Source organism: Balearica regulorum, chromosome W (genome assembly GCF_011004875.1).
Source record: "Balearica regulorum gibbericeps isolate bBalReg1 chromosome W, bBalReg1.pri, whole genome shotgun sequence".
In the NCBI taxonomy this organism is placed as follows: Eukaryota; Metazoa; Chordata; class Aves; order Gruiformes; family Gruidae; genus Balearica; species Balearica regulorum.
Window position 1 is genome coordinate 10,289,407 of NC_046219.1, and position 24,614 is coordinate 10,314,020.

General features: G+C 49.9%; 1 protein-coding gene across 2 annotated transcripts in view; it reads right to left on the reverse strand.

Moving 5' to 3' along the window:
- The window catches only part of LOC142599208 (tubulin-specific chaperone A-like), a 68,810-nt gene that overhangs the window by 15,771 nt on the left and 28,425 nt on the right, over nucleotides 1-24,614 (reverse strand). The window contains exon 2 of one of the 2 annotated variants that reach the window (XM_075739137.1): nucleotides 11,403-11,715. The exons of the other annotated variant lie outside the window; for it this stretch is intronic. Within the exon in view, the coding sequence (XP_075595252.1) occupies nucleotides 11,403-11,440 (38 nt within the window). The 5' untranslated portion in view covers nucleotides 11,441-11,715. The remainder of the gene's footprint in view (nucleotides 1-11,402; nucleotides 11,716-24,614) is intronic. 2 annotated transcript variants of the gene reach the window in all.

Genomic DNA, 24,614 nt, shown 5'->3' on the forward strand with positions numbered 1-24,614 from the left:
TGATAAAATGGTAGACTATTTGAAAGGGAAATGCTGTGGGTATTCGAAGGAGACACAACTTACTGTGCTGTGCTGGGCCCTGGCCACTATCTATCAAACACTGCTTGATAGTAGACAGCACCATCCAGAGGGAGAGAGAGAGAGAACAGACCCAAAGGCACGGCAGCTACCCAAACCCCTGCAACAAGCACTGTAGCCAAGCCAAAAGATCAACCCATACCAGTATCAGTCGTCCCTATACACAAAAAGAAATACACAAGGAAACTGGTTCTCTTAGTGAAACATGATGATGAACTGGGATGATCACGAGAACAGGAGGAAGAGCCAGAACCAGAGGTAATCACCCGCTCCCTGTCCCTGAGGGAGCTGTGAGATATGAGAAAAGATTTCAGCTGCCATCCAGGAGAGCACATCGTCACCTGGCTGCTCTGATGCTGGGATAATGGGGCCAGTAGCCTGGAAGTGGAGGGTACGGAGGCCAAACAGCTCGGATCCCTGTCTAGGGAAGGGGGCATTGACAAGGCAATTGGGAAAAAGACACAAGCCCTCAGCCTCTGGAGGCGACTCCTGTCAAGTGTGAGGGAAAGGTATCCCTTCAGAGAAGATGATATACGTTGGCCAGGCAAGTGGACCCCCATGGAGAGAGGTATGCAGTACCTGAGGGAATGAGCTGTGTGGGCGATGGTTTATGATGACCCGGACAATGCGCAGTTACCCACCAATCCTGATGAAGTCAAATTTACCCGACTCATCTGGTGGAAGTTTAAATGGAGCACACCATCATGAGCAGCCTAATGTTCACAAGCCCTGGTCTTTATGGGGGACTTCAACCACCCCGACATCTGTTGGAGGGACAACGCAGCAGAACACAAGCAATCCATGAAGTTCCTGGAATGTGTTGATGACAACTTCCTCCTCCAGGTGATAGAGGAGCCCACGAGGAGAGGTGCCATGCCGGACCTTGTTCTCACCAACAAGGAGGGCCTGGTAGGGGATGTCAAGCTCAAGGGCAGCCTCGGCTGCAGTGACCACAAAATGGCGGAGTTCAAGAGCCTCAGGGCAGCGAGGAGAGCGCACAGCAAGCTCACTACACTGGACTTCAGGAGAGCAGACTTTGGCCTCTTCAGGGACCTGCTTGGTAGAATACCATGGGACAAAGCCCTGGAAGGAAGAGGGGCCCAAGACAGCTGGCTAATATTCAAGGGTCACCTCCTCCAAGCTCAGGAGCGATGCATCCCAACCAAGAGGAAGTGAAGCAAAAACACCAAGAGGCCCCCATGGATGAACAAGGAGCTCCTGGGCAAAGTCAAACAAAAAAAGGAAGCCTACAGAGGGTGGAAGCAAGGGCAGGTAGCCTGGGAGGAATACAGAGAAACTGTCCGAGCAGCCAGGGATCAGGTTACGAAAGCCAAAGCCCTGATAGAATTAAATCTGGCCAGGGATGTCAAGGACAACAAGAAAAGTTTCTATAGGTATGTTAGTGATAAAAGGAGGATGAGGGAAAATGTGGGTCCCCTCCAGAATGAAATGGGTGACCTGGTTGCCCAGGATATGGAGAAGGCTGAGGTACTCAACGACTTCTTTGCCTCAGTCTTCACTGGCAAGTGCTTGAGCCACACTGCCCAGGTCACAGAAGGCAAAGGCAGGGACTGGGAGAATGCAGAACCGCCCACTGTAGGAGAAGATCAGGTTCGAGACCATCTAAGGAACCTGAAGGTGCACAAGTCCATGGGACCTGATGAGATGCATCCGCGGGTCTTGTGGGAACTGACGGATGAAGTGGCCAGGCCACTCTCCATCATCTTTGAGAAGTCCTGGCAATCCGATGAAGTTCCCGCTGACTGGAAAAGGGGAAACATAACCCCCATTTTTAAGAAGGGAAAAAAGGAAGACCCAGGGAACTAGAGGCCGGTCAGTCTCACCTCCGTGCCTGGCAAGATCATGGAGCAGACCCTCCTGGAGACTATGCTCAGGCACATGGAAAATAAGGAGGTGATTGGTGACAGCCAACACGGCTTCACTAAGGGCAAATCGTGCCTGACAAATTTGGTGGCCTTCTATGATGGGGTTACAGCATCAGTGGATAAGGGAAGAGCGGCAGACGTCATCTCCCTGGACTTGTGCAAGGCATTTGACACTGTTCCGCACGACATCCTTCCCTCCAAATTGGAGAGACATGGATTCGATGGATGGCCCACTTGGTGGATAAGGAATTGGCTGGATGGTCGCCCTCCAAGAGTTGTGGTCAACGGCTCAATGTCCAAGTGGAGATCAGGGACGAGTGGCGTTCCTCTGGGGTCGGTACTGGGACTGGCACTGTTCAACATCTTTGTCGGCAACATGGACAGTGGGATCGAGTGCACCCTCAGCAAGTTTGCTGACGACACCAAGCTGTGTGGTGTAGTCGACACGCTGGAGGGAAGGGATGCCATCCAGAGGGACCTTGACAGGCTGGAGAGGTGGGCTCATGCGAACCGCATGAAGTTCAGCAAGGCCAAGTGCAAGGTCCTGCATGTGGGTCAGAGCAATCCCAAACATGACTATAGGCTGGGTGGGGAATGGATTGAGAACAGCCCCGAGGAGAAGGACTTGGGGGTATTGATTGATGAGAAGCTCAACATGAGCCAGCAGTGTGCACTTGCACCCCAGAAAGCCAACTGTGTCCTGGGCTGCATCAAAAGAGGTGTGACCAGCAGGTCAAGGGAGGTGATCCTGCCCCTCTACTCTGCTCTTGTGAGACCCCACCTGGAGTACTGCATCCAGCTCTGGGGGCCCCAGTACAGGAGAGACATGGAGCTGTTGGAGGGAGTCCAGAGGAGGGCCACAAAGCTGATCAGAGGGCTGGAGCACCTCTCCTATGAGGATAGGCTGAGAGAGTTGGGGTTGTTCAGCCTGGAGAAGAGAAGGCTCAGGGGAGATATAATTGCGGCCTTCCAATATCTGAAGGGGGCCTACAGGAAAGCTGGTGAGGGACTGTTTATGAGGGAGTGTAGTGACAGGACAAGGGGTAATGGGTTTAAGCTGAAGGAGGGTCGATTTATATTAGATGTTAGGAAGAGTTTCTTTACTGTGAGGGTGGTGAGGCACTGGAACAGGTTGCCCAGAGAGGTTGTGGATGCCCCCTCCCTGGAAGTGTTTAAGGCCAGGTTGGATGAGGCTTTGGGCAACGTGGTCTAGTGGAGGGTGTCTCTGCCCGTGGCAGGCGGATTCTATCATCATTGTATGCTAACTCACTGGCAGTAATAGACTGGCAAAGGTGAAGAGGCGCCAACAGTCGACAAAGTGGCCGGCCAACTCTGGCAGTATTAAGAGAGTCTCTCTTCCTTCCTCATCTTGGCTGTAGAGAAACTGTCCCGGGAGGTCCAGCAACTCAAACACGATATGTCTTACTCCTTACACTTGTGGAGACCACTATTTAGCATTCCTCTGCTCCAGAGAGGGGATATAGAGGGTACACAACACGAGGTATCCTGTGGTTTTATCTGCGTGACCACGGAGAAGACATGAGGAAATGGGATGGAAAGCCTACCTCAACCCTGCGGGCACGAGTACGTGAGCTACAAGGCAAAACAGTCATAAAAAGGGATTCTTCCAGGAAAAATGCTGCTCCAGTTTCCACCGGGCAGCCCCCCAGACCAAGTGAAAGGCCAGATCGCACTTATGATCCTCTTGAAGGGACTTCTAAGTCATTTTTGCAAGAAGTGAGTAGCAAGTATGATGAGGAGGATTAGAGGGGCCCTGCCTCCAGGCAGGTGGAGGAAAGGGACAATCGGGTTTATTGGAGTGTGTGGATCCAATGGCCTTGCACATTGGACCCACAGGAGTACAAGGCCCTAGTGGACACGGGTGCACAGTGTACCCTAATGCCATCGAACTATGAAGGGGCAGAACCCATCTGTATTTCTGGAGTGACAAGGAGATCCCAACAGTTGACTCTGTTGGAGGCTGAAGTGAGTCTAACTGGGAATGAGTGGCAAAAGCACCCCATTGTGACTGGCCCAGAGGCTCCGTGCATCCTGGGCATAGACTACCTCCGGAGAGGGTATTTCAAAGACCCAAAAGGCTACCGGTGGGCTTTTGGAATAGCTGCCTTGGAGATGGAGGAAATTGAACCATTGTCTACTTTACCCGGTCTCTTGGAGGACCCTTCTGTTGTGGGGTTGCTGAGGGTTGAAGAGCAACAGGTGCCAATCGCTACCACAACAGTGAACCAGTGGCAATATCACACCAACAGAGACTACCTGATTCCCATCCATAAGATGATTTGTCAACTGGAGGGTCAGGGAGTGATCAGCAGAACCCACTCACCCTTTAACAGTCCCATATGGCCAGTGCGGAAGTCCAATGGAGAGTGGAGGCTGACAGTAGACTGTCATCGCCTGAATGAGGTCACGCCGCCCATGAGTGCTGCCGTGCCAGACATGCTGGAACTTCAATATGAACTGGAGTCAAAGGCAGCCAAGTGGTACGCCACAATTGATATGGCTAATGCATTTTTCTCGATCCCTTTGGCGGCAGAGTGCAGGCCACAGTTTGCCTTCACTTGGAGGGACGTCCAGTACACCTGGAATTCTCTGCACCAGGGATGGAAACACAGCCCCGCCATTGGCCATGGACTGATCCAGGCTGCACTGGAAAAGGGTGAAGCCCCAGAGCACCTGCAATACATTGATGACATCATCGTATGGGGCAACTCAGCAGAAGTCGTCTCTGAGAAAGGGAAAATACTCCAAACCCTGCTGCAGGCTGGCTTCGCCATAAAGCGAAGTAAGGTGAAGGGGCCTGCGCAGGAAATCCAGTTTTTAGGAATAAGATGGCAAGATGGGCGTTCTCATATCCCAGTGAATATTATCAGCAAAATAGCAGTCATGTCTCCACCTACCAACAGAAAGGAAACACAGGCTTTCTTAAGCATTGTGGGTTTCTGGAGAATGCACATTCTGAATTACAGTCTGATAGTAAGCCCTCTCTACCATGTAACCCGGAAGAAGAATGATTTCAAATGGGGCCCTGAGCAACGACAAGCCTTTGAACAAATGAAACAGGAAATACTTGATGTGGTGGCCCTTGGGCCAGTCTGAGCAGGACCACATGTAAAGAATATGCTGTACACTGCAGCTGGGGAGAATGGCCCTACCTGGAGTCTCTGGCAGAAAGCACCAGGGGAGACTCGAGGTCGACCCCTGGGGTTTTGGAGTCGGGGATATAGAGGATCCGAGGCTTGCTACGCTCCAACAGAAAAGGAGATATTGGCAGCCTATGAAGGGGTTCGAGCTGCTTCACAAGTGATTGGTACTGAAGCACAGCTCCTCTTGGCACCCCGACTGCCAGTGCTGGGCTGGATGTTCAAAGAGAGGGTCCCCTCTACACATCACGCAACCAATGCTACATAGAGTAAGTGGGTCGCACTGATTACACAACGGGCTTGAATAGGAAACCCCAATCGTCCAGGAATTCTCGAAGTGATCACGGACTGGCCAGAAGGGAAAGATTTCGGAATGTCGCCAGAGGAGGAGGTGACACGTGCTGAAGAAGCCCCACCGTATAATAAACTACCAGAAGATGAGAAGCCATATGCCCTCTTCACTGATGGGTCCTGTCGCATCATGGGAAAGCATCGAAGGTGGAAGGCTGCTGTATGGAATCCTACATGACAAGTCACAGAAGCTGCTGAAGGAGAAGGTGAATCGAGCCAGTTTGCAGAGGTGAAAGCCATCCAGCTGGCTTTAGACATTGCTGAAAGAGAACAGTGGCTGGTGCTCTACCTCTATACTGAGTCATGGATGGTGGCCAATGCCCTGTGGGGGTGGTTACAGCAATGGAAGCAGAGCAACTGGCAGCGAAGGAAAGAATATTATACAAATGAAAAGAGAACAAAGGTCTTGTAGAGAGTTTCTTGGTCACGTTAACACATCAAAGCAAATTAATTCCTAATTTGTCACAGTTAAGTTCTGTACTAAAAGTGCTGCTGAAGATGGACAGAATAGTACTGGGTTGATCTGTAGTGTAGGTATCACCTAGGCCAGTTCCTACAAGTTAGCCAAATACTAGCTCTGAAAAGTAGTACTAGGGAAAGACAGCAGCCTAATTACTACTAAGAAACATTCTAAATCAGGAGCTGTAATTCCAACTACTGGAACTAGCTCCAATATAAGCATCAGCAAATATTGATTTAATAGAGGATGAGTTAATTGTTTGATCAAGGTTGCTTGATTTAATTCCAGACAGTATTCTTTGCTTTGCTATTTTTAGGTGTGCTGGGTTTGCGTGGCAAGGTTTTGGTAGTGGCGGGGGGGGCGGGTCTACAGGGGTGGCTTCTGTGAGAAGCTGCTAGAAGCTTCCCCTGTATCTGATAGAGCCAATGCCAGCCGGCTCCAAGACAGACCCACCGCTGGCCAAGGCCAAGCCAATCAGCACCTCTGTGATAACATTTTTAAGAAAGGGGGAAAAAAACAACCTAGGGGTGCTTTTGCAGCCGGAGAGAGGAGTGAGAAGATGTAAGAAACTCTGCAGACACCAAGGTCAGTGCAGAAGGAGGGGGAGGAGGGGCTCCAGGCACCAGAGCAGAGATCCCCCTGCAGCCCATGGGGAAGACCATGGTGAAGCAGGCTGTCCTGCTGCAGCCCATGGAGGAAGGATGAGGGGGTGTAGAGATTCCACCTGCAGCCCGTGGAGGACCCCATGCTGGAGCAGGTGGAGACACCTGAAGGAGGCTGTGGCCTGTGGGAAGCCCGCGCTGGAGCAAGCTCCTGGCAGGACCTGTGGACCCGTGGAGAGAGGAGCCCACGCCAGAGCAGGTTTGCTGGCAGGACTTGTGACCCTGTGGGGAACCCATGCTGGAGCAGTCTACTCCTGAAGGTCTGCACCCCATGGGAGAGACCCACACTGGAGCAGTTCGTGAAGGACTGTAGCCTGTGGGAGAGACTCACATTGGAGAAGTTACTGGAGGACTGTCTCCCGTGAGAGGGACTCCATGCTGGAGCAGGGGAACGATTAAGAGGAGTCCTCCCCCTGAGGATGAAGAAGCGGCAGAAACAACGTGTGATGAACTGACCGTAACCCCCATTCCCTGTCCCCCAGTGCCGCTGATGGGGGGGTGGAGGTTGAAGCCGGGAGTGAAGTTGAGCCCGGGAAGATGGGAGGGGTGGGGGGAGGTGTTTTAAGATTTGATTTTACTTCTCACTCCTCTACTCTGTTTTGCTTAGTAATAAATTAGATGAATTCCCTCTCTCAGTTCAGTCTGTTTTGCCTGTGACAATATTTGGTGAGTAATCTCTCCCTGTCCTTATCTCGACCTATAAGCTTTTCATTGTACTTTTTCTCCCCTGTCTAGTGAAGGAGGGGAGTGATAGAGCGGCTCTGGTGGGCACCTGGCCCCCAGCCAGGGTCAACCCACCACATTATGTTCCAAAAAATTTAATATTAATTAACCTGTGAGACAGCTGATTTTTTTTGAATGTGAACAGAAAATGCCCTTGAGGAGCAGGGGGAGAGAGATATGATTAAAAGCAATTTTTATGTTGATTCACTTACTAAAGTATGTATGCCATAGAAACTAAAGGCAACTTGCATCGCCAAACCTAGCATTTTGAATTATTTTAATTTTTAGCTAGAACAAAAGGCACCATGTTTGTCACTAATGTTTTCACATTACGTTTTCACACTCATCTTCCTCTATGCACATTAACTTTTCAAACTGACTGCTATTCAAGTTTGCTTACTTTTGTCAAAAGGTAAAGGACCGCATGTTCTGGCCTAGTTTAGAACTAAGTTTTAATTTGATATTTTGCCCACCTTTCTCAGCTCTGGATGCTTAATAATTACACACATTTTATCTACCTACTTCTATTTCTGTATTGATTGTACATTTCAGAAGCAGAACTTGAAATATTCTGCTTTCAAAACTGGAAACATTACATGAAACCTGAAATATGAGACTGCTTTCTGTGACACTTTTTCCATTGCATGTTGTTCAGTAATCAGAATTGTCCAATTTAATGTTCATTTATCATTCATAAGATTGGGATGCTGATATTAATGCTATTAAGAAGTTTTGATTGGAAAACATTTTCTGTAGTAGATCCTTCCTCTAGATGCCATGAAGGTGTTTCTATTGAATACGTAGCTTGGGAGATGGTAAATTAAAGCAAGCTATTAATTTCAAAAGGAAAGTGAAATTACATAATGGAGCAATACTATCCCTTAATCACATCTTGCTTAAAATTTTCAGCAGAATTCTACACAAAGATATTTTGTTCCTCTCTTCTTCCTTCATCCTTTGCCTATCTAGAAGCAAGATTCTGTTTCTGGGGTTTTTTTGGAAGGAGGGGTGTGTGTGGGGCAAAATAATTATTAAAAATAATACTAAACCAGAATCTCTATATATAGTGCGATCGTACACAGTGAACAGAGTAAGAATAGCTAAGTAGGTACCAGAAAAAGCCAGACCATAACTTTTTGCATTTCAAGTACACGGGTCATTTACAGATGGAAAAAACTGCAACCATATAAACTACTACAGACATAACTTTAGCAGACATTCTACAGTGTCATATGAAATATGTTACAGTAACTTTAACTTTTAACTGCAAGAATCCAAAAACAGAAAAGGAAAAAATGTAGATTATTTAACATAGTGTGTTGGGTTTGCATGGCAAGGTTTTGGTAGCGGGGGGGCTACAGGGGTGGCTTCTGTGAGAAGCTGCTAGAAGCTTCCCGTGTCTGACAAAGCCAATGCCAGCTGGCTCCAAGACAGACCTGCCGCTAGCCAAGGCCGAGCCAATCAGCGCCTCTGTGATAACATATTTAAGAAGGGAAAAAAACAGTTAGAGAGAGCTTTTGCAGCCAGAGAGAGGAGTGAGAAGATGTAAGAACATCTGCAGACACCAAGGTCAGTGCAGAAGGAGGGGGAGGAGGGGCTCCAGGCGCCAGAGCAGAGATTCCCCTGCAGCCCGTGGTGAAGACCATGGTGAAGCAGGCTGTCCCCCTGCAGCCCATGGAGGAAGGATGAGGGGGTGTAGAGATTCCACCTGCAGCCCATGGAGGACCCCACGCCGGAGCAGGTGAAGACACCTGAAGGAGGCTGTGGCCCCGTGGGAAGCCCACGCTGGAGCAAGCTCCTGGCAGGACCTGTGGACCCGTGGAGAGAGGAGCCCAGGCCAGAGCAGGTTTGCTGGCAGGACTTGTGACCCCATGGGGGACCCACGCTGGAGCAGTCTGCTCCTGAAGGTCTGCACCCTATGGGAGAGACCCACGTTGGAGCAGTTCATGAAGGACTGTAGCCCATGGGAAGGACTCGTTGGAGAAGTTTGTGAAGGACTGTCTCCCATGACCTCAAGTTATACTTTTCTCTGCTGATTTTGGCTGGGATAGGCTTAATTTTTTCCATAGTAGCTAGTATGAGGCTCTGTTTTGGCTGTAAACAATGTTGATAATACAGGGATGTTTTAGTTATTGCTGAGCAGTGCTTACACAGGCTGGGGGTGCACAAGAATTTGGGAGAGGATTCAGCCAGGACAGCTGATTCCCAACCAACCAAAGGGATATTCCATACCATATGACATCATGCTCGGCAATAAAACTGGGGGGGGGAGGTTGCAGAGGGGCCGCTGCTTAGGGACTGGCTGAGCATCAGTTGGTTGGTGGTGAGCAATTGTTTTCATTTGCATAATTTGTCTTTCTTGGGTTTCATTTCTCTCTCTCTGGTATTTTCCTATTATTATTATTTTAGTTCAATTATTAAACTTTTTCTATCTCAGCCCATGAGTTTTCTCACATTTACTCTTCCGATTCTCTTTCCCCATTCCACCAGGGGGAGTGAGCAAGCAGCTGTGTACTGCTTAGTTGCCAGCTGGGGCTAAACCACGACAGTTGTTTTTGGCACCCAGCGTGGGGCTCGAAGGGTTTGAGATAATGACAGGTTTGATTGGAATGTGCTAGATTGAATTTATACCTATTATTGCTGTTCAGCTATTAATTAGCAGTCTCCTGTGCTTGCCATGAGGCTTGTTTGCCTTACTGTGTAGTAGAGTCTAGTGCTCGATAGTGATTGGTTTTTGCTTTCACTGCTCGCTGTACTGCTATACTGCTTATCATCTTACTCTGCTGTGGCTGGGAATATTTTGACAACAGCAGTGACTGTGCACCTGCTCTTCTTGTGCTGTTGTACTGGACAGGCTGGAACTCCAGTGTGAACTCAAGTAGAAGGGACTGTGACCTGTGGATGAGTTCACGCAGGAGCAGGATACCCCGAAGCAGCTGTGGTCGTGAATAAGTCCACACTACAGCAGGTGTATCTCAAAGCATCTGTGGCCATGGTTATGTTTGTGCTGCAGCAGGTATACCTCTGAAGGGATTGTGAGCCAAGGATAAGTCCATGCTGCAGCAGGTACACCTCGAAGGATCTGCGGCTGTGCATGAGGTCATGCTGGAGCAACTGAAAGTGTGTGGCCATGGATGAGCCCACGGCAGGGCAGGTACTCCCCTGGAGGGACTGCAGCCATGGGTAAGGCCATGTTGGAGCAGGTATACTTCTGAAGGGACTGTGGCTGTGGGTAAGGCCATGCTGGAGCAGGTATATCTCCGAAGGCATTGTGGCCCATGGAGAAGGCCACGCTGGAACAGGTGCACCTTGAAGCGACTGTGGCTGTGGATAAGTCTATGCCACAGCAGGTATACCCCTGGAGAGATTGTGGCTCACAGATAAGGCTCCACTTGAAGCAGATAGATCCCTAAGGGACTGCAGTCTGTGGATAAGTCCAAGCTGGAGCAGGGGCAAGGGGAGGAGTTTATTGCAATGGTAAACCCTATGGTCTGGTCATAAGGGACCAGGTGTGGAGATTGTAATGGTGTTATGGTTTAGCCCTAGCCAGACACAAAGTACCACGCAGCCACTCACTCCCTCCTACCTCCCTCCAGCGGGATTGGGAGGAGAATCAGAAGAAAAAGGTAAAACTCATGGGTTGAGATAAGGACAGTTTACTAAGACAGCAAAGGAAGAGGAAAATAACAACAACCATACTAATAAAAGAATATATGAAGTGGGTGATATACAATGCAATTTGCTCACCGTCCAGATGCTAATGCCCAGCCCAGCCCCGAGCAGTGACACCCCCCTCCCCGCTCCAGCCAGCTCCCTCCCTGATATGCTGAGCATGAAGTCATATGGTATTGAACATCCCTTTGGCTAGTTTGGGTCACCTACTCCGGCTGTGTCCCCTCCCAGATTCTTGTGAAAATTAACTCTGTCCCAACCGAAAACCAGGATATTATCCACCCCTTACTCTATACCATCTACATCATGCCCAGATCCTACACTTTCCAATTAATCACCACCATTTTTCCTGTCTTTGAGATATATATACAGATATATATACACACACACGCAGATATCATTCCCTTACTCTATGGACCATCCCTCTAAAACGTTCATTGAGTTCATTTAATCCATCACTTTGGACTCTATCTGTCATAACAGTCTCTCAGGGCAGGAGAGATGGTGTGTGATGTTGGATTGTTGCATGCTGCATCCGGAGCTCTTAGGTGATTTATCTGGTGCGGTCCATGCTCACAGTCTGCAGGGTGAAGATGTCAATCTCAAGGAAGTTGCTGGGTGTTCGTTGCTGAAGCCAGTTCTGGTTTCATCACCTCTGCACTTTGCTTGTTTTCATCAAAGTTCGTTCTTCATTAGTCTGGGTGATTCCTACTGTAATACTACTGTTATGGCATATAGCAATCATAGTAGCGATGACATGCAATATTATGTAGCAATCGACATCATACAATTGAATTTATTGGCTATTCTCACCCAAAATCAAATCCCCTTGAGGCACACATTGGACTTCCCCATCCTTCCACATTACCCACCAAATGCACCCAGGTCCTTGAGCAAAAGCAATCCCATGGATGGGTTTGCCTTTGCCTGAAGCAGGATTAACCCAGACTGTCTTCCCTCACATATTCTTTATGTGCACTACGGGGACTTTATCTCCTCCTACAGTACATGGAAGTTTTGATTGGGCAAAGCCAGCTCGACTGGCAGATCCCCCAGTGTTAACAAACCACATGGTCTTTGCTAAATGTGTATCCCAGTGTTTGAAGGTTGCACCACCCATTGATCTCAGTATAGTTTTTAGCAGTCCATTATATCGTTCGATTTTCTCAGAGACTGGTGCATGATAGGGGATGTGATCATAGAATCATAGAACCATTTTAGTTGGAAAAGACCTTTAAGATCATTGAGTCCAACCATTAACCTAGCACTGCCAAGTCCAACCACTAAACCATGTCCCTAAGCACCACATCTACACGTCTTTATAATACCTCCAGGGATGGTGACTCCACCACTACCCTGGGCAGCCCGATCCAATGATTGATAACCCTTTTGGTGAAGAATTTTTTCCTAATATCCAATATAAACCTCCCCTGGCACAATTTGAGGCTATTTCCTCTTGTCCTATTGCTTGTTACATGGGAGAAGAGACTGACACCCACCTCGCTGCGGCCTCCTTTCAGGGAGTTGTAGAAAGCGATAAGGTCTCCCCTCAGCTTCCTCTTCTCCAGACTAAACAACCCCAGTTCCTTCAGCTGTTCCTTATAAGACCTGTTCTCTAGACCCTTCAGCAGCTTTGTTGCCCTTCTTTGGACACGCTCCAGCACCTCAATGTCTTTCTTGTAGTGAGGGATCAACAAATGAACGCAGCTGTCCTGATTTCAGCTGGAATCGAGTTAATTTTCTTCATAGTAGCTAGTATGGGGCTATGTCTTGGATTTGTGCTGAAAACAGTGTTGATAATACAGAGATGTTTTTCTTATTGCTGAGCAGTGCTTACACAAAGTCAAGGCATTTTTCTGCTTCTCACATTGTCTCACCAGCAAGTAGGCTGGGGGTGCTCAAGAAGTTGGGAGGGGACACAGCTGGGACAGCTGACCCCAACTGACCAAAGGGATATTCCATACCATATGACGTCATGCTCAGCATATAAGGGACTGGGGGAAGAAGAAGGAAGGGCGGGGGGGGGGGGGGTGACGTTTGGAGTGATGATGTTTGTCTTCCCAAGTAACTGTTATGTGTGATGGAGCCCTGCTTTCCTGGAGATGGCTGAACACCTGCCTGCCCATGGGAAGTGGTGAATGAATTCCTTGCTTTGCTTTGAGTGTCTGCGGCTTTTGCTTTACCTGTTAAACTGTCTTATCTCAACCCACAAGTTTTCTCATTTTCACTCTTCTTATTCTCTCCCCCATGCCGCCTTGGGGGGAGTGAGCGAGCAGCTGTGTGGTGATTAGCTGCCGGCCAGGGTTAAACCACAACAGCAGTACTCGAGGTGCAGCCTCAACAGTGCCAAATACAGGGGGACAATTACTTCCCTACTCCTGCTGGCCACACTATTCCTGATACAAGCCAGGATGCTGTTGGCCTTCTTGGCCACCTGGGCACACTGCTGGGTGATATTAAGCTGGCTATCGACCAACACTCCCAGGTCCTTTTCTGCAGGGCAGCTTTCCAGCCACTCTTCCCCAAGCCTGTAGTGGTGCATGGGGTTGTTGTGATCCAAGTGCAGGACCTGGCACTTAGCCTTATTGAACCTCAGCACAGTTGGCCTCAGGTCATCAATCCAGCCTGTCCAGATCCCTCTGTAGAGCCTTCCTACCCTCAAGCAGATCAACACTTCTGCCCAACTTGGTGTCATCTGCAAATTTACTGAGAGTGCACTCAATCCCCACGTCCAGATCATTGATAAAGATATTAAGCAAAACTGACCCCAATACTGAGCCCTTAAAGAACACCACTTGTGACTGGCTGCCAACTGGATTTAACTCCATTCAGCACAATTCCTTGGGCCCAATCATCCAGCCAATTTTTTACCCAGTGGAGAGTACACCTGTCCAAGCCATGAGCAGCCAATTTCTCCAGGAGAATGCTGTGGGAAATGGTGTCAAAGGCTTTACTAAAGTCCAGGTAGACAACAGTCACAGCCTTTCCCTCATCCACTAAGTGGGTCACCTTGTCATAGAAGGAGATCAGGTTAGTCAAGCAGGACCTGCCTTTCATAAACCCATGCTGACTGGGCCTGATCCCCTGGTTATCTTGTACGTGCCACCTGATGGCACTCAAGATAATCTGCTCCATAACCTTCCCCGGCACCGAGGTCAGACTGACAAGCCTGTAGTTCCTCTAATCCTCCTTCCAGCCCTTCTTGTGGATGGATGTCACATTGCCTAACATGCAGTCAACCGGGACCTCCCCAGTTAGCCAGGACTGCTGATGAAAGATGGAAAGTGGCTTGGTGAGCATTTCCACCAGCTCCCTCAGTACCCTTGGGTGGATCCCATCTGTCCCCATAGACTTGTGTGTGTCTAACTGGTGTAGCAGGTCGCTAACCATTTCCCCTTGGATTATGGGGGCTTCATTCTGCTCCCTGTCCCTGTCTTCCAGCTCAGGGGGCTGGGTACCCAGAGAACAACTGGTCTTACTGCTAAAGACTGAGGCAAAGAAGGCATTAAGTACCTCAGCCTTTTCCTCATCCTTTCTCATTATGTTTCCCTCCGCATCCAAAAAAGGAAGGAGATTCTCCTTAGCCCTCCTTTTGTTGCTACTGTATTTACAGAAACATTTTTCAATTGTCTTTATTGGCAGTAGCCAGATTAACTGCTAGCTGGGCTTTGGCCCTTCCAATTTTCTCCCTGCATAGCCTCACGACATCCTTATAGTCCTCCTGAGTTGCCTGCCCCTTCATAGAATGATAGAACGGTTTGGGTTGGAAGGGACCTTAAAGATCATCCAGTTCCAACCCCCCTCACATGGGCAGGGACACCCTCCAGTAGACCACGTTGCCCAAAGCCTCATCCAACCTGGCCTTGAACACTTCCAGGGATGGGGCATCCACAACATCTCTGGGCAACCTGTTCCAGTGCCTCACCACCCTCACAGTAAAGAATTTCTTCCTAACATCTAATCGAAATCGACCCTCCTTCAGCTTAAACCCATTACCCCTTGTCCTGTCACTACACTCCCTGATAAACAGTCCCTCCCCAGCTTTCCTGTAGGCCCCCTTCAGGTACTGGAAAGCTGCAATTAGATCTCCCCAGAGCCTTCTTTTCTCCAGGCTGAACAACCCCAACTCTCTCAGCCTGTCCTCATATAGGAGAGGTGCTCCAGCCCTCTGATCAGCTTTGTGGCCCTCTGGGCTCCCTCCAACAGCTCCATGTCTCTCCTGTACTGGGGCCCCCAGAGCTGGATGCAGTACTCCAGGTGGGGTCTCACAAGAGCAGAGTAGAGGGGCAGGATCACCTCCCTTGACCTGCTGGTCACACTTCTTTTGATGCAGCCCAGGACACGGTTGGCTTTCTGGGCTGCAAGCGCACACTGCTGGCTCATGTTGAGCTTCTCATCAATCAATACCCCCAAGTCCTTCTCCTCGGGGCTGTTCTCAATCCATTCCTCGCCCAGCCTACAGTCGTGTTTGGGATTGCCCTGACCCACATGCAGGACCTTGCACGTGGCCTTGTTGAACTTCATGCGGTTTGCACGAGCCCACCTCTCCAGCCTGTCAAGGTCCCTCTGGATGGCATCCCTTCCCTCCAGCATGTCGACCACACCACACAGCTTGGTGTTGTCAGCAAACTTGCTGAGGGTGCACTCGATCCCACTGTCCATGTCGCTAACAAAAATATTGAACAGTGACGGTCCCAGTACTGACCCCTGAGGGACACCACTCGTCCCTGATCTCCCCTTGGACATTGAGCCGTTGACCACAACTCTTGGAGTGTGACCATCCAGCCAATCCCTTATCCACCGAGTGGGCCATCCATTGAATCCATGTCTCTCCAATTTAGAGACAAGTATGTCATGCGGGACAGTGTCAAATGCCTTGCACAAGTCCAGGGAGATGATGTCAGTTGCCCTTCCCTTATCCACCAACGCTGTAACCCCATCACAGAAGGCCACCAAATTTGTCAGGCACGATTTGCCCTTAGTGAAGCCATGTTGGCTGTCACCAATCACCTCCTTGTTTTCCATGTGCCTGAGCATAGTCTCCAGAAGGGTCTGCTCCATGATCTTGCCAGGCACGGAGGTGAGACTGACTGGCCTCTAGTTCCCTGGGTCTTCCTTTTTTCCCGTCTTAAAAATGGGGGTTATGTTTCCCCTTTTCCAGTCAGTGGGAACTTTGCCAGACTGCCAGGACTTCTCAAATATGATGGGCGAGTGGCCTGGCCACTTCATCCGTCAGTTCCCTCAAGACCCACGGATGCATCTCATCAGGTCCCATGGACTTGTGCACCTTCAGGTTCCTTAGATGGTCTCGAACCTGATCTTCTCCTACAGTGGGCGGTTCTGCATTCTCCCAGTCCCTGCCTTTGCCTTCTGTGACCTGGGCAGTGTGGCTCAAGCACTTGCCAGTGAAGACTGAGGGAAAGAAGTCGTTGAGTACCTCAGCCTTCTCCATATCCTGGGCAACCAGGTCACCCATTTCATTCTGGAGGGGACCCACATTTTCCCTCATCCTCCTTTTATCATTGACATACCTATAGAAACTTTTCTTGTTGTCCTTGACATCCCTGGCCAGATTTAATTTTATCAGGGCTTTGGCTTTCGTAACCTGATCCCTGGCTGCTCGGACAGTTTCTCTGTATTCCTCCCAGGCTACCTGCCCTTGCTTCCACCCTCTGTAGGCTTCCTTTTTTTGTTTGACTTTGCCCAGGAGCTCCTTGTTCATCCATGGGGGCCTCTTGGTGTTTTTGCTTGACTTCCTCTTTGTTGGGATGCATCGCTCCTGAGCTTGGAGGAGGTGACCCTTGAATATTAGCCAGCTGTCTTGGGCCCCTCTTCCTTCCAGGGCTTTGTCCCATGGTATTCTACCAAGCAGGTCCCTGAAGAGGCCAAAGTCTGCTCTCCTCAAGTCCAGGGCAGTGAGCTTGCTGTGTGCCCTCCTCGCTGCCCTGAGGCTCTTGAACTCTGCCATTTTGTGGTCACTGCAGCCGAGGCTGCCCTTGAGCTTGACATCCCCTACCAGGCCCTCCTTGTTGGTGAGAACAAGGTCCAGCATGGCACCTCTCCTCGTGGGCTCCTCTATCACCTGGAGGAGGAAGTTGTCATCAACACATTCCAGGAACTTCCTGGATTGCTTGCGCTCAGCTGCGTTGTCCCTCCAACAGATGTTAGGGTGGTTGAAGTCCCCCATAAGGACCAGGGCTTGTGAGCGTGAGGCTGCTCCTATCTGCCTATAGAGGGCTTCATCTGCTCAGTCCCCCTGGTCGGGTGGCCTGTAGCAGACCCCCACTATGATGTCCCCTGCCCCAGTGCTCCCTTTAATCCTGACCCATAGGCTCTTGGTGGGCTCCTCATCCATCCCCAGGTGGAGCTCCATGCCCTCCAGCTGGTCATTGACATAGAGGGCAACACCCCCTCCTTGTCTGCCCTGCCTGTCCTTCCTAAAGAGCCTGTACGCTTCCATCCCAATACTCCAGTCATAGGAGCTATGCCACCACGTCTCTGTAATGCCAATAAGGTCATAGCCTTGCAGGCACAGACATGTCTCCAGGTCCTCTTGTTTATTCCCCATGATCTGTGCGTTCGTGTAGAGGCATTTCAGTTGTGCCCCCGATGAGGCTGAATTATTGGCTGGGGTGGCTGGGATTCTTTTGATGTATCTTCCCAGTGTTACCCTGTTGGTTCCTGTTGTATCCGGAGCCCCTGGCTCGTCTCCTCTAGGCTTCGAGCATGCTGCAGTGCATCCAGCACGTCTCTGAGCAGTAGGCCGAGGGCCCTCACCAGCGCCCCGTCCCTCCAACCTGGGCACATCATCCCACAACATGTCGCTGGCAAGCCTGATGATGTTATCCCCCTCCCCCTTCAAGCCTAGTTTAAAGCTCTGTCGATGAGCCCCGCTAGTTCCTGGGCAAAGATCCTCTTCCCCCTTTGAGAGAGATGAATCCCATCAGGGTTCATCAGGCCCAGTGCCGTGTAGGCCGCCCCATTGTCAAAAAACCCAAAGTTGTGGCGTTGACACCAGCCACGGAGCCATGCATTTATGGACTGTGTCTGCCTGTTTCTCCCACCATTTCTGCCCTCAACTGGAAGGAGGGAGGAGAATATTACCTGTGCTCCCGAATCCTTCAGTGACAGCCCTAAGAGCCTGAAGTCCCTTTTGATCGCTTTTGTAGTACGTGTCTCTGCTTCATCCCCACCCACATGGAGGAGCAGCAGTGGGTCAGAGGGCTGTACCAGGCTGGGGAGTTTCCTAGCGATGTCCTTGACACGGGCCCCGGGGAGGCAGCAGACTCCTCTGAGAGGAGGGTCTGCCTTGCATATCGGGCCCTCTGTACCCTTCAGAAGGGAGTCCCCTACCACTATTACTCTCCATTTCTTCTTTGTTGGGGTGGTCACGACCCGAGGCATGGGCCTTTTGGGCCTAGGTGCTACCTCTGGTGTAGCTTGACCGTCATCCATATCCTCACTCGAGTGGCCTTCCACAGCCGGAGCCCCTTCTTTCAAAGGCCATAAACTCTCCTTTTTTTCCTGAGTTCCAGACAGAGTTTTCTGTTCATCCAGGCCAGTCTTTTTCCCTGCTGGCTCATTTTTCAGCACATGGGGACGTCTTGCTCCTGCACCTTTAAGATTTCCTTCTCCTTTGCCTTTCAGGACTGCCTCCCAAGGGACTCTGTCAACCAGGCCCCTAAACAGGCTGAAGTCTGCCCTCTGGAAGTCCAAGGTAGCAGTCCTGCTGACCCTCCTCCTTACTTCTCTGAGAATCAAAAACTCTATCATTTTGTGATCACTATGCCCAAGATAGCCCCCAACCATCACATCACGCACAAGTCCTTCTCTGTTCACAAACAACAGGTGCAGTGGTGCCTTCCCTAGTTGGCTCAATCACCAGCTGTGCCAGGAAGTTATCTTCCACACACTCCAGGAACCTCCTGAACTGTTTCCTCTCTGCTGTATTGTATTTCCAGCAGACATCTGTTAAGTTGAAGTCCCCTACGAGAACAAGGGCTAGCGATTGTGAGACTTCTCCCAGCTGCTTACAGAATATTTGGTCTGCCTCTTCATCCTCGTTGGGTGGTCTATAACAGATTCCCATCATATCTGCCTTATTGGCCTTCACACTGATACTTACCCATAAACACTCAACACTATTGTCACCAACATTAAGCTCTAAACAATCAAAACACTCCTTAACATACAGGGCCACCCCACCACCTCTCCTTCCTTGCCTATCTCTTCTGAAGAGTTTGTAGCCATATATCACATAGTGATATACCCACTCAATGCCATGCTCTTTGGCCCAGGTGTCTATGAGGGTGTTTCAGAAATGAGTCCTGTTGTCTGACTCAAATCTTTCTGGGGTGCCATGTCGCCACAGGACTTGCTTCTCAAGGCCCAGGATAGTGTTCCAGGCAGTGGCATGGGGCACAGGATATGTTTCCAGCCATTCAGTGGTTGCTTCCACCATTGTAAGAACATAACACTTGCCTTGGTGGGTTTGTGGGAATGTGATATAATCAATCTGCCAGGCCTCCCCATATTTATATTTCAGCCATTGTCCTCCATACCACAGAGGCTTTACCTGCTTGGCTTGCTTGGTTGCAGTGCACGTTTCACATTCATGGATGACCTGTGAGATAGCATCCATGGTCAAGTCCACCCCTTGATCACGAGCCCATCTATATGTCGCATCTCTTCCTTGATGGCCTGAGGTGTCATGGGCCCACAGAGCTATAAATAATTCACCCTTATGTTGCCAGTCCAAATCCACCTGAGCCACTTCAATCTTGGCAGCCTGATCCACCTGCTGGTTGTTCTGATGTTCCTCAGTGGCCTGACTCTTGGGTACGTGGGCATCTACGTGACATACTTTAACAACCAGCTTCCCTAGCTGGGCAGCAACATCTTGCCACAATGGGGCAGCCCAGATGGGTTTGCCTCTGCGCTGCCAGTTGCTCCGCTTCCACTGCTGTAACCACCCCCACAGGGCATTTCCCAGCATCCATGAGTCAGTATAGAGATAAATATTTCCTATTTAGTTTCTTCAAAGGCTTGTCATTACTGAGGGCTCCATTTGAAACTGTTCTTCTTCCGGGTCACCTGATAGAGAGGGCTTACAATCAAACTGTAATTTGGAAATGTATGCACCAGAAAACCACAATGCCTAAGAAAGACTGTGTTTCCTTTAGCTGGTTGGTGGAGACATAGCTGTTATTTTCTTGATCACATACATTGTGATCTGACCACGTCCATTTTACCATTTTATTCCTAAAAACTGGATCTCCTGTGCAAGTCCCTTGACCTTATTTCATCATTTTAAGGCGAAACCAGCTTTCAGAAGGATTTGGACTATTGTCTTCCCTTTCTCAAAAACTTCTTCTGCTGAGTTAACCCATAAGATGATGTCATCAATGTATTGAAGGTGCTCTGGGGCTTCACCCTTTTCCAGTGCAGTCTGGATCGGTCCATGGCCAATGGTGGGGCTGTGTTTCCACCCCTGGGGCAGTTGATTCCAGGTGTACTGGACGCCCCCTCCAAGTGAAGGCAAACTGTGGCCTGCATTCTGCTGCCAAAGGGATCGAGAAAAATGCATTAGCTATATCACTTGTGGCATATAACTTGGCTACCTTTCACTCCATATTGAAGTTCTAGCATGTCTGGCATGGCAACACTCATCGGCAGCATGACTTCATTTAGGCCACGATAGTCTACCGTCAGCCTCCACTCTCCATTGGACTTCCGCACTGGCCATATGGGACTGTTAAAGGGTGAGCAAGTTCTGCTGATCACTCCCTGACTCTCTAGTTGACGAATCAGGTTATGGATGGGTTGGTGTACAACGATGGGGTGTTCTGTACAAACATCTGCCACATTAGTTGGTCATGGTTTAACCCCAGCTGGCAGCTACGCACCACACAGCCGCTCACTCACTCCCCCCAAGGCAGCATGGGGGAGAGAATCAGAAGAGTGAAAGTGAGAAAACTCATGGGTTAAGATAAAGACAGTAAAGCAAAAGCCGTGCGCACAAGCAAAGTAAAACAAGGAATTAATTTGCTACTTCCCATCGGCAGGCAGGTGTTCAGCCATCTCCAGGAAAGCAGGGCTCAATCGTGCATAACGGCTACTTGGGAAGTCAAACACCTGAAGTCCTCCTTTCTTCTTCTTCCCCCAGCTTTATATGCTGAGCACGATGTCGTATAGTATGGAATATCCCTTTGGTCAGTTGAGGTCAGCTGTCCCAGCTGTGTCCCCGCCCAACTTCTTGTGCACCCTCCCCAGCCTACTTGCCTGTGGCACAGTGCATCCTGGCAGAAAAGGCCTTGACTCTGTAAGCGCTGCTGAACAACAAGGAAAAAAAATCTATATTATCAACACTGTTTTCAGCATAAATCCAAAACATAGCCCTGTACCAGCTACTATTAAGATAATTAACTATCCCAGACAAAACCAGCATAGTCATGTGTATTGGACTTCATCAGGATCTGTAACTGCGTGTTGTCCAGGTCATAATAAACCATCTCCTGTACAGCTAACATCTTTTTTGAAGGGATACCTTTCCCTCACGCTTGAAAGAAGTCACCTCCAGATGCTGAGGGCTTGCATTTTTTTCCCAATCGCCTTGTCAATGCCCCCTTCCCTAGACAGGAATCCCAGCTGTTTGGCCTCCCTACCCTCTAATTTCAGGCTACTGGCCCTATTTTCCCAGCATCGGAGCAGCCAGGTAATGATGTGCTTGCCTGGATGGCAGCTGAAATCTTTTATATATCTCACAGCTCACTCAGGGACAGAGATTGGGTGATTACCTCTGGTTCTGCCTCTTCCTCCTGTTCTCGTGATGGTCATGGTTCATCATCATCCCTTAGTCAGTGAAGTGATTTCCTTGTGTATTTCTTCTTGTGTATAGGGGCTACTGATACTGGCACAGGTCGGTTTTCTGTTTCAGCTGCACTGCCTGTCATTGGGGTTTCAGGCCAAGCCACTGCATCCAACTGGGGAATAAGCCCGGCCAACCAGATCAGCAACAAATGTCCCGTAGCTGCCTCCCAAGATGAGAACCAGAAAGCCAACCACCTCAAGGGTATGTGTGACTATGGCAGACCCTCCTGCACCCCTCCAGGGAAACCTCCGCACTCGATTACCCCTCTGAAATGCCTGTATACCAACACACGCAGCATGGGGAATATACAGGAAGAACTAGAGGTCTGTGTGCAGCTGCAGGGCCATGATCTCATTGCAATTACAAAGACATGGTGGGATAGCTCAAATGACTGGAATGCTGTCATGGACGGTTACGTACTTTTTAGGAAAGACAGGCCAGCAAGGTGAGGTGGTGGAGCTGTTCTTTATGTCAGAGAGCAACTGGAATGTATCGAGCTCCGTCTAGGGGTGGATGAAGTTGAGAGCTTATGGGTAAGGATTAAGGGGCAGGCTAATATGGGTGACACTGTTGTGGGTGTTTACTACAGGCCACCTGCTCAGGAAGAGGAAGTCGATGAGGCCTTCTACAGACAGCTGGAAGTAGCCTCACAATCGCAGGCCCTGGTTCTCATGGGGGACTTCAACCACCCTGATATTTGCTGGAAAGGCAACAGGGCCAAGCATGCACAGTCCAGGAGGTTCCTGCAGAGCACTGATGACAACTTTTTTACACAGGTGGTGGAGGACCCCACAAGGAGAGGTGTGCTGCTGGACCTTGTACTCACAAAGAAGGACTGGTTGGGGATGTGAAGGTTGGGGGCAGCCTTGGCTGCAGTGACCATGAGATGGTGGAGTTCGGGATCCTGTGTGGAAGGAGCAGGGCAATAAGTAGGACTACAAACCCAGACCTCAGGAAAGCTAATTTTTGCCTCTTCAAAGACCTGCTTGGGAGTATCCCACGGGTTAGGGCTCTAGAAGGTAAGGGGGCTCAAGAAAGCTGGCCAGTATTCAAGCACTACTTCCTTCCAAGGAAGACCTTCCCTTGGTTGAGGAGGATCGGGTTAGAGAACATCTAGGCAATCTTGACACCCACAAATCCATGGGCCCTGATGGGATGCACCCACAAGTGCTCAGGGAGCTGGCAGATGTTATTACTAGGCCACTCTCCATCATCTTTGAAAGGTCATGGAGAACAGGAGAGGTGCCTGAGGACTGGAGGAAAGCCAGTGTCACTCTGGTCTTCAAAAAGGGCAAGAAGGAGGACCCAGGGAACTACAGGCCAGTCAGCCTCACCTCCATCCCTGGAAAGATGATGGAACAGCTCATTCTGGGGGTTATCGATAAGCATGTGGAGGAGAAGAAGGTTATTGGGAGCGGTCAACATAGATTCACCAAGGGAAAGTCATACCTGACCAATCTGATATAGCCTTCTATGATGGCATGACTGGCTGGGTGGATGAAGGGAGAGCAGTGGATGTTGTCTACCTTGACTTCAGCAAGGCTTTTGACACTAGCTCCCATAACATCCTTGTTAGCAAGCTTAGGAAGTGTGGGTTGGATGAGTGGACAGTGAGGTGGGTAGAGAACTGGCTGAATGGCAGGGCGCAGAGGGTTGTGATAAGCAGCACAGGGTCTGGTTGGAGGCCTGTATCTAGTGGTGTGCCCCAGGGGTCAGTGCTTGGTCTGTTCTTCAACATATTCATCAGTGACCTGGATGAAGGGACAGAGTGTATCCTCAGCAAGTTTGTTGATGATACAAGACTGGGAGGAGTGGCCAACACACCGGAACGCTGCACTGCCATTCAACAAGGTCTTGACAGACTAGAGAATTGGGCAGGTAGGAACCATATGAAATTCAACAAGGGCAAGTGTAGGGTCCTGCACCTAGGGAAGAACAACCCCAAGCACCAGTACAGGTTAGGGGTTTACCTGCTGGGAAGCAGCTCTGCAGAGAAGGACCTGGGAGTCCTGGTGGACAACAAGCTCTCCATGAATCAGCAATGCGCCCTTGTGGCCAAGAAGGCCAAAGGTATCCTGGGGTGCATTCAGAAGAGTGTGGCCAGCAGGTCGAGGGAGGTTATCCTCCCCCTCTACTCTGCCCTGGTGAGGCCACATCTGGAGTACTGTGTCCGTTTCTGGGCTCCCCAGTTCAAGAAAGACAGGGAACTACTGGAGAGAGTCCAGCGGAGGGCTACAAAGATGAATAGGGGACTGGAGCATCTCTCCTATGAGGAAAGGCTGAGAGAGCTGGGCCTGTTTAGCCTGGAGGAGAGCAGACTGAGAGGGGATCTCCTCAATGCTTATAAATATCTAAAGGGCAGGTGTCAAGAGGATGGGGCCAGACTCTTCTCTGGTGCCCAGCGACAGGACAAGGGGCAACAGGCACAAACTGGAACACAGGAAGTTCCATCTGAACATGAGGAAATACTTCTTGACTTTGAGAGTGACTGAGCACTGGAACAGGCTGCCCAGAGAGGTTGCAGAGTCTCCTTCTCTGGAAATATTCAAAACCCGCCTGGACACAATCCTGTGCAACCTGCTCTAGGTGATCCTGCTCTAGTAGGGGGTTTGGACTAGATGATCTCCAGAGGTCCCTTCCAACCCCTAACAGTCTGTGAATCTGTGAATTTTCAGTGCCCGTGACCAGGCTCTGACTAGCCACTGTGCTCGTTGTGGGGGTTGAGTAGCCTGTTGCTGGTGTTGGAGTAGC